The sequence below is a fragment of the Aquila chrysaetos genome, chromosome 11, assembly GCF_900496995.4.
Source record: "Aquila chrysaetos chrysaetos chromosome 11, bAquChr1.4, whole genome shotgun sequence".
Lineage (NCBI taxonomy): Eukaryota > Metazoa > Chordata > Aves > Accipitriformes > Accipitridae > Aquila > Aquila chrysaetos.
In genome coordinates, this window is record NC_044014.1 from 28,890,034 (window position 1) to 28,905,560 (window position 15,527).

Here is a 15,527-nt window from a genome sequence, read left to right on the forward strand (position 1 = left end):
GTTTATTTAAAACTTGTGTTCCTATTTCAGTATTCCGAGAGAGGAGCATTCAGGCTCTTTTAAATTCTGCCTAATAGAAACTAAATTAAATCTTACTGTCATCTATCTTCTATACTCTTATTGTTTTAGAATCGATTAAAAGCTTGTTTACTGTTACGTGGGCTGCTCTGGATTTTCAGGTAGGCAAAGAATGTGATCTTTTGAATTATTTAAGGTTGTGTTGGAACAGTTACCTATTTACTTTGCTATTGCTACTAAATTTCAGAAGAGGCTAAGGGGGGGGGGGGGTGTGTGTGTGAAAAAGGCACGCAAACAACTCTGCAAGTCCCACCGTTGCCACACAGGAAGGTCCGTCCTTAAACCAATTTAAAATTTGGGGCTGTGAGCCTTTGCCTTCTGTTTTGTTACTGCCGAGGTTAATGAGTCAAGGGTCAGGGCATTAATCAGTGACTATGGTGCAGAAAAGAGTTGCTAAACTTGTGGTGAAATACGAGCTTGCTGTCATGGGAACAGAGTGGGAAAGGCAACCTTTGGGAAGAGCCAGCCTTACCCAGCCACCGGCGAGGGGGAGAGCCTGGTGAGGGCACCTCTGCCTGGAGCCCTGGTTTAATGCTGATCTACATCCGGGCCTGTCTGTACTCTGTGTTTAATCTCCATTTTTATGGATTTTCCTGTATCCTTTAACAAGTCAGTAGCCTGCTAGAGTCTGTTCCCTAAAAATTAAGGTCAGTCATCAAATGCCTGATTATTGTTGCTTGGTCTGAATGGTGAGAAAATACCAAGTAGTTAAGGTAAACTCCACAACCCCAAAAGTTTCTGAGATGTTATCCTTGCCCAGCAGTAACTGAAGATCTAAATCCTCTACTCGGTCAGCTGACAAGTTTCCTTTAGCACAACCCTTTAAGAAAGGAACTGTTAGCAGAGTGTACAGCTTTTACAGTGCAGTTCTGAGTCATGATACTGGAAGGTGCTGAGCAGATGTAATGCCCATCAATTTGTTATTATTAATTAACAGAGAGAACTGCTTCATGCAGATTCTCCCTTTCTTTCATGCACTCAGCCTGACTTCTTTACTTAGTTTTTTGTTGTTTAATTTGTGATCAAAATGTGAAGATGCTGCTTTTGTGAAGAGATCTATGTAAATTAAGAGATTATTATTTATTTCTTTAGAATATGCAAATCAAATTTCATGTTCTCATTCAAAGCAGAGACTCTTTTCTCCTGGCTATCACCAGTCTACAGGGAAAGCTGTTGCACTTTGATATGATTCCTGAACCATTAATCAGACTGACTATAGTTTTGCAAGAGGCAAAGCTTTAGTTGCTTACAGTCTGTTCTTTAAACTTAAGCTATTTATTTACTGTGCATCCTCCCTCCTCCCTTAAGACCTTCAGAAATGAAAAATGTAAGGGTATACCAGTTTGTTCTCTCATTTAAGTGTGCAAACACTTTTCACAGCTTTTTTCTGTGGCAGAAGCAAGGTCAAAAGATGTGGCAGAAGGTAATATAAAATAATGTGTCCAAACTAGATTCTGGTTATAATTTGGAAGCATTCAGTACTGCCATCTGTTTGGTAGTCCTGAAACACATATGGATGCTCCATAGCACAAGTCAGAGAAACCTGGCAATTGCTCTAATTTGTCCATAGTGTCTGTGGTTCCCAGGGACCTGGGCACAATGCAGAGATAACTGGGGTCTGGTCGTACCCCACCTCAGTTTACTGCCTTCGGCTGCTGCTTTGCTATCCTAGCTTGCCCATCTCCCTTCTCTACAAGTAGCGCAGACTTACTCTTCTCATTTCAAATGATCATCAAAGCTAGCGGTAGATGTTATCCGGCGTTACCTCTGCAGATATCGTCAGCATATGAGATAAATAACGCTACCCTTGGTGTGTTACGGCTATTCTAGTTTATTCTCAAAAATCCAGTTTGGCTAAAATGGTTGCGTGTATTACTGAGAGACTTACAGTACCAGTTTTAGGATTCAGTTACTCTATGTTGTACGACTGTCTGTTATTTGCATAAAGAAAAAAGAAATAACGTTCATTTCTGTTATTGCTTGGTGGCAAAAACTGTAATGAGGTGTCTATTGCTGATGATAAACGTGTACAGTCCCTGACAGCAAATGAAATTTTGGCCAGCTGATTCCTAGCCTGCATTTTCCTAATTTCTTGCCCTTTGGTCAGTAAATTGTGTTGGTATTGCTTTTGCAGATTATTTTTATTTCATTTTAAGACCTGTTTCTCATTTAAAAAAAAGAATTAAAACTTTTATCAGAAAAATCAGACTTATTTCCAATCTGTTATTTTTCACTGTCAGTTTCCTAACCTATTTCCTTCCTCAAGGGACTTAAATATATGAACTTCTAAATACAGAGATAGGCAGTTTTTCTCCTTCTTCTATTTCTTTTCTTTTTAAGGGATTTTTTTTTTTTTTTTTTTTTTTTTTTTTTTTTCTTCCTCTAGTGCCTGTGAGGCTGGAGCCCTGGAGATTTCAAGCTTCTTTCATCCTCCAAAATGTCAGCAATTTCAAAGTAGTGGGTTCCTGGATGATTCTTTTTACATGCTCTACAGTACTCTTCAAACTTGACTTGCAAGCTCTTTCTCTGCAGGTGAGAAGGGAGTGCGGGCACGGGACACATTTATACCTTAGACTCTCTGGCTGAAACAGTCACCAGGGAGAGGAAAGCACCCCGGCACAAGCAAGCTGTGCATGGGCCAAAAGAATGACATTGCTTTTGGCATCTCCACCCTCTTTTTGTGGTCTCCTTCTGAAGTTTGCAAAGGAGCAAACTCATGCAGCTGAGAGCCAGCTTTAGGATGTCTTAGCTTTCTGTTCTTGTAGTGGAAAGAGACATTAGAAACCATCAAACAAAACCAGCTATGTCAAGTCCCTTTCTGTTGCAGTCTGTGATCTACACGCTGCAAGAACTCTCAGCCTTCAGCTAATTTTTCTTCTTTCTGGGTTACAAACTACCACGTGACAAAGCTGGAGATTTGTAAAGGCTTGTGTGTGGGGGTCCAGCGTGTCTCTTCATTTAGACCAGAAGATGATGGGGGGGTGAAGGGAAGCAGGGAATGGGAATAAATCCTATTCCTGGTAACCAAACCCAGCAGTGGTAATGAAGAGGCAGGCAACTGATAGGAGAGGAATGAAATTAAGAATGCTGCTATGAAAGACAGCTGGGCTGCATGACCACGTTAGTACAGAGAAGGGAACAAGGCAGAGAGCAGGTACATGCCGGGGGGAACAGAGGGAGATGTGGATGAGCTGGGAAAATAGTACGTGTAAGGAGGGAATGCAGAAAAGAGGATGAAGAGATAGGAATGAAGAAGTGGGACAAAGCCAAGTAGAGTACGCAATAATCTTTGACCTTAAAACATTAAAGGCATTTAAAACTTGTCAAAAGTTATTTTCTCCACAGATGTTTACTGCATATTACTTTCTTAGAGGAAGGAAAGGTGCTTCTCATGTTAACATGAAGGAGGAGTTTCAAGACAAATGTCCTCTTAGATTTGTGTGGTCTGTTCTGGGCAAAAAAGAAATGGCTGTGTTTAAAACAAAAATATCTGTGTGCAACAAAAATATCTTTTTTTTTTATTATTGTATATTATGATATTGAGGAATGGTCACTTTTTCTTTCGGTCTGTGCTCAGGATTTCCTTATTTTACAATGTGTGAGGGGTGCAGCTGTTATACCACTTTTATTTTAATGGTATGAGCAAGGGCTTAACTGTAACGAATTAGAGAATATTGTTTGACAATTCAGGAAAGGATCTTCTAAACATTTTTCTTTGGGAGATGACCTGTACCCTTCCAAGGAAGAATCTTCTAATTCTGGCTGAAACATCCCCCCTAAATTTTCAGTCCTTAAAGCATAAAAAATTGATCCACTATTGCCAGGCAGTCCTCAGAAAATTGGTTCTTTCACATTCTCAAGGTGCAAACCATAGGTTTTGGATGTAAAAGCTGTTATTGAATCTTAATTGAAGTCTGCACAGTAATAACCTACAGGCAAGATTCTGCAAAGCATGAAGATACATTGTTTGAGTTTCTTGGAGCTTGGAGTAATCTTTACGGCTACAGATAGATGACTCTCTTTCCATTTAAGTATCCTAGAGCATATTTAAGGCAAGTTTAATTAAACCAAATCCATAATCAATTATTGTTCTTTCCCTACTTCTCCTTCATTGTTAAAGTCTTTTTCAATGGAATGTTAATTACCCTGTCAAATCTTTCAGTAATATACAAAAAGGTTATATTAAAAAAAAGCTAAGATTCTATTAAGAGAAACTCTACTCCTTTTTTCTGAGTGAAAAAAAGCACGACCAGTTTAAGAACAGGGTGAAAGAATTTCTTGGACTTAATTTTGAAGAAAGTTTAGCAGTTGTGAAAAAGATGAAAGTAGCAACTTGGAATGTGTATTTTCATAGGTACGTTTAGGTAATAACAACTTATGTAGAAGAAAATCCCAGATTTTTTTTTTTTTTTCTTCTCTTGATATGTTATTTTCTACTCCCATGGAAAGAAAATGAATACAGGATCTAGGTGCAATGCTCTCTTATGCTAAACTGGAATGAAGTACACAATTCTTATTTTGCTTCATGTTGCTTTGTCCTTTGAAGCGTACAAGAAGCAAATTTGGAAGGTAATGTTTCATGAGAGCTTGTGGTTCCCAGGCTATCATAGTGTGTGTCATCTTGTCTCGGGTGGTGTTACTGAGTGTGACAGATGTACTACAATTTCCCTACCACAAATAGGAATGTTTATTTTACTTCTAGCATGCTAATTGCTTAGCTGTTGTATTTTGCAAAGCTGTGTGAAAATAAGGAGGAGGGAACACTTGGAAGAAAAGAAAAAATCAAACCATAGTTTTGGTGCTGTCAGAGGAGTGGGTGTTATATGTGGGAGGTAAAGGTGTAGGGAAAAGGAGTGACATTTACTGAACTTATTGCTCAGGCTCCTTGTAGTTCAGATGTGCCTACTGATGGTATTTGTAGACTAGTCCATGTGTGAAAGAGGAAAAAATGACCTTATACCTAAAAAGGAAAAAAAAAAAAAAAACTCTAGCCTCCATTCTGTCTAAATCAAAAAGCATATTTAGCAATTCAGAGTAGTCTTTTGTGCCTTCAGAACTGTCAAATCTGTCACATACAAAGGCTACATCAATGAAGGGCATGTATTATATTAGAAGTGCTTAATGCCAATAAGTAAAGCCCGGTGAAAATGTAAGAACAGGTATGGGGGTCTTTAGCTGTTGACTGCTACAATTAGCTGAATGCCATATGGCTCAGTTGCACAGTTCTCTGACTTGAAACATCATCAGCTATCCTGCATGAGTGTAATATCTAAAACTAAACATACTGCAGAAGACAATTGATATAAGGCTCCACAGAGAGCAAACCTACCTGCTCTTTATTTACTCTTTAAATTTTTGGTGGGTGAAATGAGCTAGGCAGCACTATGACCATGCTGTTATTTACTCCAATGAAAGAAATAAAAATATTTGATGTGTTATTTTCATGCTATTAAGCTCCCAAAGGCTAACTGCTGTGAAGAAGATAATGTAATATTTAGTCGTCAAGTTTGGGATTAATGGATTAGGATGCATAGTTAGTAAAAATCAGCACTTGTCACATCTGTGTGAGTCCCATGAGCTATAACCATCTTGAACATCTCTATTGTTCCAGTCGTTTTCAATTTTGTTTCCTACCCTGCAGAATTTCCCAGGAGATGTGATGGGTCAGTAGCAGGCCAAAGGACTTCAGACCTAATCTAATCAATATTGTGACAAACGTAATGCAAGAAGCTATGTCACCTTGGAATCCCAGTACATTTTATCAGCTCTGCGCCTAATGAGATGTGACAGCAAGGTTGATCTGCGACTCCTTAGGACAGGAGAGAAGTTGTGCAAGGGCTTGTGCAAGGATGGCTGTGTGACAAAGGATAATCTAGCTCCATGATGACCGCAGCTAAAGGTTGAAACTAGATGTCCTTACTTACACATCAAACATCAAATAGTTATTTTAATAACCTTCATTTTCAAGTAAACTGTTTATCCATTTATTACCTTTTCAGCTCCTCTAACATGTCATCTATATTAAAAGAGATGGTAACTTTATCTGTTTCAGTGGAAGGTTCTGAAATTGGTTTCACAAATTAGAAAACAGTAGTCACTGGCTTTATATGTATTCCAAGCAAAGCACATTCACTTCAGTCCTCTGTAAATGGTTTAATATTTTATTTTGAATTGCCCCTTTTTGCAATCACATACAACTAGATCACTTGTTCCACCAGTATGTGATGTTTCTATGAGACTAAAGTCAATGACTTTTACTTCTTTTGTCCTGTAATTTGCTCCCTCAGTACTTCTTTATCCTAAATTTAGCTGCTACCTTAGTAGTCTTCGCTGATGTATTCTGGGGTGCACTCTCAGATTTTTGTGCCATTCTAATTTTGAGGTGCCATCTTTGCTAGAGATTGTTTTTACGATAATCTCATTTTCTGTGCTCAGGATTGTATGTATCATTACCAAATTTGACAGTTTCTGTCCTTAATTCTAATCATTCTAGTTTCTCTGCCCAGCTAGGTTCGTCGAGACCCTCCATGTTTTGACCCATCTTGTCTGTTGTCTTTATAGTTTCTTTGTTGTTAAGTGTTGTCCATGTACTGTGATGCTACCTCTACCAGGTTATTCTCAAGGCATTTGCTTGCTCTGTCCCTTTACCCTTAACTTTCCACCTCAGAATGAATGGTAATTACTGTCAAAATGTTCTCATGCATAGAAGTCCTGTGAACATATAGACTATCATTTGGATATCTGGAAACTAGTTATGGTATTACTATCATAACTATCAATGTTGGTCAAGAAGCTCTCGTATCTTATTCCTTTTCCTTGGGGAGATAACCTTTGAAGTATCTTGTGAAAATTTACCAGTTTCTTCTCTACACATAATATTTTAACATGAAAAATTATATTGCTTGTCCTTTAATTTAAGAGCAAGCTGTTTCTGAATCTCATTTTCAATTATTGAAGTTTCCTATATGAGGATTTCCATAAATTGCCTTGATATGTAAATAGTGGAGCAAAGCTGCCTTATACTTTTTACTAATCCTGCAATTACATTCCGTAGAGCCTTTTTACTTTCCTTAATATGAAACTAAACCCTCCTCTCACCTCATATGCACTAAGAATTATGGACGTGGCAGCTAAATCCAGCTTTTAAATCCCAGGCATAGTAGCTATATGCTATTGCTGTTCACTGTCTCTTTCTAATAAGCTGTAAGCAGTGCAATACCTTATTAGTTAATTTGAAAATCGTTTCTCAAGGGATTGCATGGCTTATGTACATCAGGTCCCTACCAATCCACTTAAAGCTTAAATTCACCAGACTGAGAAACTCAGTGCGGGATTGGATCTTACTTGCTGCAGCAGAAACATTCATTTCCCTGTAAAGTACCAGGACAGCATTTTTGATCTGGCAGAAGTTCTACTGAAAACACCCCTGAACCACATTTTCTGGAGATGGGAAATCCCACGTGTCTGAAAATAACAGCTCTCACTTTCTAATTGTTTTTATTTGTGATATACCAAAACCTGCTATTTTTTTGATCTTACAGCAAATATTTTTTTATTCTATTGCATAAGCTAACAAGGTGTATTTTTTTGCAATTCACATGCACTGTTACTCTTGAAATTTCAGTGTTGTTATTGCTCTTTGTTTGTTTAATTAACTTGGAAAAAAAGGGACCGAGAATGAAATCTTTGAGACAAAATACCTATCTTTGACTCAAATATCTGGAACTTGATTGTTGATGTTCTGGGGAGCACCACCTGACTTTGGGATGGGCCGACCCCAAAAGGCAAATTCAAACATCCCTAGAAAGCTGAACTTTGATTCTGTGTTTATGGCTTCTCAGTGTACTGCATCACTTTAAACCTGCCTGCACAATATTGAAACCATCTCACTTTGTGAGTATTCATTCAAATCGGTGTTTCTGTCTTTTCTGGTATTCCACTCAAGAGGAAAAAAAAAAAAATTCATATACCACAATAACGTGAAATATCAACCTCTGTTTCCATTTCTCCACAACAGCATTGTATAAAGCCACCACCATGTAATCTTCCTTATGGATGGTATCAATTCATTACATACAATCTAAGTATGACATAATACACAGAATAACCATTGAATTATAAACTGCATCACAATTTTAAACGTGCTTTCTCTGTAACACAGTATTAAATTACTTTGACTATATCACGTTTGGCTAGATGTCTCTCGATGGCTGAACTCTGCCATCGCTGCAGTAGCAAAACCTAGCACAGAGATCCTCTCACCGTAGTTTGCCGCGAGGCGTATACGCCTCCTAAAGCACCAGCAGCACATGGAAACAGATAGTATAGAGCACAGCACTGTGCAAAACTTACCGGGGTCTCGAGGACCATGTCTCCTCAGAGCTGGGGCACCCCACGCGCCCGAGTCTGTCCCTGCTTTATGCTGCCGCGGAAGCAAAGAGCTGCTTCACCGCTCCTCTTTCGCGTCTACGTTCAGGCAAAGCGTGCTGGGGACTGTGGTGAGCCCTGTGTTTTCCGTTACAATTATACCCCAGAAAAACTGAAAGTACTACGGAAGGTAGTGCACAAGAGGAAATTCTAAGTCTCAGCCTTCCACTACGTAGGGGTCATGTGCTGGGCTTCTGGGTAGTGACTGGGAACTTCCATTCCTGTCCTTCTTCAGCTACAGTGAAAGCAAGGCTGGTTTGCTGTTTTCTCTACATACAGGGTTATAGGAATTGACATGCTCGTTAAGACCAGTGTACAGATGCTGCAAAGGAAAGGAAGTAGGTTTTGGGCAGGCATTTCTAACTGGCTGCTTTCTTGTATCATTGCTGCTAAAATTTCTCCAAAATTCTGGTTTTGATTTGGTAGGATTTTAGAACAGCATCTCTCAAATGTCTTATTTGGGGGGGGGGGGGGGGGGGGGGGTGGAAATATACAATGCCTACAAAGTTACCTGGAAATTGTTTACAATGTTTTCTATGGAAATCTGACAGCTAGAAACCAACAGCCTGGAATGAAACTTGTTGACTCTTTTTTTTTTAATCAATTTTCATTTGACCATTCTTTGTACTTGATTTTTGCACAATAATGTCCACAGTATACCAAACGTTCTTCAGAAGCTCAGTTAAATCATGCAAAGAAAATACTAGATGTATTCTGGTTGGAAACCTGAATCAGTTTCCCAAAGGTATTATATCCTTGATAAATAAAATAATAAGAAAGGAAGAGTTCTTTCTATGCCATATATGTCTACAGTGTGAACTCTTCCATGCAGAGGCAAATCAGGAAGTAGGAAAAGGAATTTTCTATGTAGGTAATGTTAGTTTGTAGTTAACAAAGGCAGCCTGTCAGTGGTGAGGTGTTTTTTGTTTTTTGGTTGTTTTTTTTACTGGGTTTTGTATAAAGGTATAGAAATTTAAATGAGGATGTAGACATAAGGAGACTAGGGAAACTGGAGACAAAGGAAATGAGGAAGAAAGTACAAAGGTGATTGCAAAAGACTTTGACATGCCTTTATGGAAATGGAGCTGGCATTTCCATACAGGAAATGCGGAGGACTAGTTTAGAAAGGGAAGGTAACGAGATAGAGACATTACTATATGCTAGTAGAATAGATTTGGAAGAGGTTAGTGGAATACATTTAATTTAATCTTGCATGGGGCATGGCACCCAAGAAGAACAATAGTAATGGATAAGAAGGATGTGACTTTTACAAGTGATGTGTGTGTTCAGATGAGATCTGAGAAGTGGATGACTGAGGAGCACATAATGAGTCCCTTAATCAGAGATTTGTCTGAAGTGATGGAAGAAAAGGATGGCGGGGCAGGGGGGGGAGCGGAGAGTAAGGGTGTTTTGAAAGCAAATATCAACAATACTGTATTTTACAATGAACTGCCACCACTGTTCAGTGTCTTTGCCTGCATTTCCTAGTGCACAACTGGGCTTCAAATAGTTCCAAGATTCTTTCTTCTGCACCTGCTTACAGAGTCTTCTAACATCTGAACTAATTTTTATTCAAGTCTAAGGCTGCCCAGTGTGATTTCTGAACAATATAAATCTCTAACTATAAATTATCCTACACCAATGCTTTCAAATAAAAAAGAAACTTCTACGTAAGAATCATAAAAAGTAAAATAATACTTACTTTGCATTTCTTTACAGCAGCATTGCACAGTGGTTCTGCCATCCAGCCTTTCCCAGTGGGTGGACTTCCAGCTATTTCACTCTATGATTTTTGTCATGTGTCTTGCCTCCTTCCCCTTAAAACAAGGGGTGCAATGGATTACTGTTCAGAACACAGTTATTTTCCACTGAAAATACATTGTAGTATCAGAATAAAATTTGACATGCATAGTTTTAGAGAGGGGAGGGTCATAAGAAGGAGGAAATAGCACAAATTACGGTATTACAAAAAAAGAAAAAAAAAGCAGAATTTTAAATACTAGCTGCCAGAAGTGCAATAGGAAAGGAGTTGGAAGGGTTAAACTACTAAACTGTCTTAAATGTGACATAAAAATAAAGACTATAGAGAAACTGGCAGCCATTCTGTTGACATCTAAGATAAAATGGACTGAAGAGAATCCAGGTTTGAGCTTTTTCAAGACACATTGTAGTTATGATAAACACAGAGATAATTCAACACCGACCAACTTCAAAACAGACTCTTGAAGGTTTTTGGTAGGACTTGGGTTTTTTTCAGTTTTTTTTTCTACAGGAAATTCACTCTTGCTGCACTACTAAGCTGAACTTTGTTGTGATTAGTACCACTGAGTTGGGTGCAGGTATTTGTAGTTTCAAGGCATTTTTTTTTTCCTAAATATGAAATTAAAATAGAGCTGTGAGCATGCTGGCTGGCACCAGCCACACAGGTTTGTTACAGCTGAAGCTCTTTTCCTTCAGTGATGGCACTAACCTGAGTTAATCTTCTCTAAGCAGGTATTTCTTTAGCACGAGACCTCTACCTTTTTCAAATTTGAATTAGTCACTGGAATTAAATATTGGGGGAGCTTGACAGACAAGTGGAATAAGGACACGAAACTCTTTTCCCTTGAAAATCAGACTAAAAAAATAACGCTTATTTGCATAAAACAAGGTGACTAAATGTATAAATATTTTATAATATTTTACACCAAGTAGGGTAACAGTCAGTTAGGAGAGTGATAATAACTTCATGGCCATAAGGAATTAAGGACTAAATCTTCATATACTTATACCTTCAAGTCTGAATTTTCCAAAGTGATTCAATGTCATCAATGAATTTTGTTTTCAGTTAGTGCTTGATCAATCTCTTAGTTTAAACCAACTTTTTAAAAACTTCTAAGACTCCTGTGGTATCAGTTAATCTATAGGTTATTTTAAATCAAAGTAACTGTCTGTTTTCAAAGCAAAAATCTGATTTCTTTTATTTTCATTATACAAACAGAAGGAAATACAGGAAGTAAGCAAGAAACATGAAAAATTCAATTTTGACTTTGATATATGTTGTTCTGTTACTTTCATATGATACAAGGTTTTTCCTTAAGAATATCAATGAAGAAATGTTGCTTCCTTTCCATGCTAACAGCTGCAGATTTTGCCTGGAACTGAAGTGAAAATGTTGTTTTGTTTGTAGTTTTCTGTTTGTTGTTGTTTGGGGTTTTTTTGTTTGTTTGTTTTAATAAATATGTTCCTGATTCAGCAGAGCTTCTCCAACGACTTTGAGGGTGAAGATGACTTCCATATAAATAATTCAAAGACCTTCTGGCAGTCCTTCAAGCTCTGCTGCAGATGCCATCAGAACCTAATGCAGTAGGAGCATACAATTGTATTTAGATTATGTGATCAGTAAACACAGTTACTGGGAAACCAGCTATGTTTACGAGGCTTCCTTGTAAAGATTTGTTTTTTCAGTAAAGCCTGAAGTGCTCAAAGGTACTGACTTCCCATTGTAGGGTATCTCCTGTTACTGTTCCTGTCTACTCGTTGGGATGACAAATAAGTCTAGAGCATGACATATATCATCTTGCCTGAGAATCAGAGAAAGCCTCTTTAATGCCATAGCCTAAATGTGATCCATGTGCAGTTACCAGGCAAAGTTTGTCTTGATGTTCAGCTTTAGCAAGACGTGACCTTTTGTAGTTGCTGCATTACGAGTTAGGCATACGCATGGGTGCAATCAACACTTACTCTGTCATTTCTTATTCTGCTTCTCGCAACCACATATCGCCCTTGAAAAGTCTGAATGGGCTCAGCTTTGGCGGAAGGTGGGTGTGCCTATATAGGGTTAAACTAGGCTGTGACTTCAAAAAACTGTGTGCAGCCAGCTTCCCTTTTTGTAAAGAGAGCAGCTTCCTGCTAGCACTGATAATGCAATATACCACTGTGTATATAAAATGGAAATCCCCATCCCCCTCAAAATGTTATGTAGTGGAACCTACGGCAAGTGTAAAAACATGATGGTATGTTTATTTTTGGAGAAGTGGGAAACTACTGTGGGAGTAAAAAGTTCTTATGGTTTTTTTTTCACCATCCACCCAGTTATTTGTAGACAGTGGTTTGGAGGAAAAGACAAAAAAAGCTAATAAAATCCCAAAGAAATCACTGAATTTGGGGGGATATTTTTGCAGAACTTGGTAGTAGAGGATACATACTTGGTATTAGAGAATACAGTGGTGATGCCTCTTCTGCTGCATCTTCCTTTTTGAGATATTATGATAATATTAAAATAACGCCCCAAATATAGTTTTTAAATGTATAAGTGTTGTTTAGTGTTGAATGCAAACAGTTGTGATTTTGCCTAATGTAAAAGACCCATATATGCTGCAGGCTTAAAATTAGAAGCACTGTACTTCCCAAGAAAGGTGTAAGAGTGCTGTTGACAAAAGGTGTGTCTTATGTGGGCAGATTGTGATTAATATTTCTTATTGTGAACACAGACATAGTCGTCTTTTGTCATTGGAAGTCACTGACTTTGGAAGGAGGCACTTTTTTCCTCCATTTTTGATATGTGAAGATTGGCTCCAAGTGTTTGGCAACAGAGTCCATTTCTGAATCTTACTACTGCAGTTTAGTTTTGATGGAGTATTATCTCTAAGCAATGCCAAGGCTACTGCAACGTATGAATACGGATTTCGTTTTATTTTTTTGTACTTGCATAGCGCCTGTATTTTGACTTGTACTTCATTATGATGCTAAAAGTTATCTTGGTGTCTCCTCTTGCTTGTACTGGTTTGTTATTATCATTTATCAGTGCCATTGATTCTGCTGTTAGCAAAAGCGAAACTTTAGAAGAGGAGGATGAGAAATCCAGAGAGATTAACAGTTTTTTATTTCCAATTAGTTGAGGACCATGAGCAGTTGGATAACAAAAGATATCTTGTTTACCAGGTAGGAAGTTGTCATAGTGTGGGTTCTTGGAAGTCCAGCAGGTTGGCTGGCATCTGAGAGATGGAGTAGTCGTGTAAAATAGTGCTGACACCTTTTCGGTTGGCTGCCTTTTGGGGCTACTTGCTGTGTTTTAGTCCTGGGCCACGCACAAAGTAACCTCAGCGGTGTCAGCACTGTGGTGCTGATGGAGAGGTTAGACTTATCTGGCACCCTGCTGCATTTGCGGTCTTTCCAAGACGCTGGAGGCTCTGCTGCAGTGACTGTTACAGGACCCTCTGGCAGAGCCCTGTGTAGTGACTGCTTTGAGGAAATACTGACCTAGAACAGGGAGCTGTTACTGGATTTTCATGGCTTTTCGCCAAAAGGGAGAAGATGCTAGTCATGAGAGAGGAAATTCCAAGCAGCGTGGTCTGATACGAGATGGGTAGCAACTTGGCCTGGAAAAGGTGGTTATTAATCCATTATTCCATTACTCAACTATTACTCTAGGAAGGGATTTGCAAGGATTGCAGGAACTAAGCATTTTTTGAGGTTGAAACTTTTATTTTGAATGTAGACTTGCAATAGTTAAAATAAAAGTGAAAAAAATAGTCCTGGTTTTTCAATATGTAGGAATTTTTACATTTTTTTTATTTTAAATCATTTGTCAAATAGTGAAGACTTTGAGGAAATAGTCCTTTGAGCTATTTCTCATATACTGTGAATAAAACTGTGTTCCCTTTCAGTTTTATTTGAAGTAGGAAAGAGGAAGCACTCTAAAAAAAAGACCCAGAATATCATTGCATGATGTCTGATTTGTGGCTTTCTGAAGATTATCTTTGGTTGCCCAATACAACTTGTTGTTTAAGAGAGTGTTGGTGAGAAAGAGAAACTTTGTGCTTGAAACCAGCTTCCTTATTTGAAAGAAAGCCTCTTCTTTTTTCTGATCATCATGACAACAGGATGGGAACTAGGTTTGATTACGTTTGTCAGTTAAACTTTGAAAATACAATAAACCCGGAAATATGTCAGGAAAACGTATAGATTATGACTGGTACTATCTTAAGTTTTTCCTTTAAAATGGAGATAAATTTCCCTTTAGCTATCCCTGGTACATTGCTCATAGGTTAATGGCTAGTAAAGGAGCTGACAATTCATAATTCCTTACAAGTCTCTGAAAGCGCATCTTCACTGCGCAGTGGAGAATCACGCAGATACCCCGGGCTGTGCCGCTTTGAGTTGCTGCCTTGCATGCAGTGCTGTCAGAGGCACTCACATGTAGAAGTAGTACAGCAGCATGAGCCCAGTATTGTGCCAAGGTTTTACACCAGAGAGTGGGACTTAAGTCTGTAGAGCTAACTGCAACATTTAGACCCTTAAAAAATGGACAAAACGTGCTGGACAAAACTCACTTCAACAGTTATTTTATATGCATGTAAGAAGATGGAGTGATCCTACTTCTTTTGATGATGCTTTGGAAAGTGACTCTGGGGGTGGGGGTTGTATTTTAACCTCAGGCTTTATCTATAGCTCTTGTTTAATGCAAAAAGCTGCTCTTAGACTCCCAACCCTTGTTCCTCCCTGTGACACCTGTTCAGTTACATATTCAATTTTTTGAAGTCATGGAGAGACATAGACCAAAATAAAATGTTTTCTTCCATACTGGTTTCACTGTGAGCTCTTTTCTTTTGTTGTTAAGCAAAGACACCGTGGATTAAGTAATTCCCACAGCTTTTTCTGCAATTTGTTGAAGACATTCTTGTCATACTGATCTAAATGGTATTAAATGGCTTTATTACAGAGAACACATCTCAGAAATACATCATGTAAAATAAAGATGCAGAGCTTAGGCCACAACTTGCATGGTCCCATCTCTGCCAGGGCCTGTCATGTATGAGCCGAGCATGGCCATGCTACTAATAATAACTAGACAGACGCTATTTGTGGAGAGCTTTCAGGGTGGCAATAAATGTTCTGGCCACCTGAGTAGGGAACAATTGTGTGGTATCGAAGGCAGAGTCTTGCCCGTGTTGGCAGCGCTGCAAGGACTACAATCCCCTGTTCTCCAACTGTTGTAACAGATCATAGCAGAATGTTGGTCCTTTACAAACAAATGCAAT

At 38.5% G+C, this 15,527-nt stretch overlaps 1 protein-coding gene across 3 annotated transcripts in view; it reads right to left on the bottom strand.

The window, feature by feature from the left end:
• RASGEF1A (RasGEF domain family member 1A) overlaps positions 1-15,527 on the bottom strand; it is a 176,089-nt gene that overhangs the window by 46,831 nt on the left and 113,731 nt on the right. For 2 of the 3 annotated variants that reach the window (XM_041127334.1, XM_030030738.2), the window contains exon 2: positions 10,208-10,322. In XM_041127334.1, coding sequence (XP_040983268.1) covers positions 10,208-10,249 — 42 coding nt within the window. In that variant the 5' untranslated portion in view covers positions 10,250-10,322. Of the gene's footprint in view, positions 1-8,430; positions 8,450-10,207; positions 10,323-15,527 lie in introns of those variants that run through there. The other variant, XM_030030740.1, reaches the window with a different exon arrangement.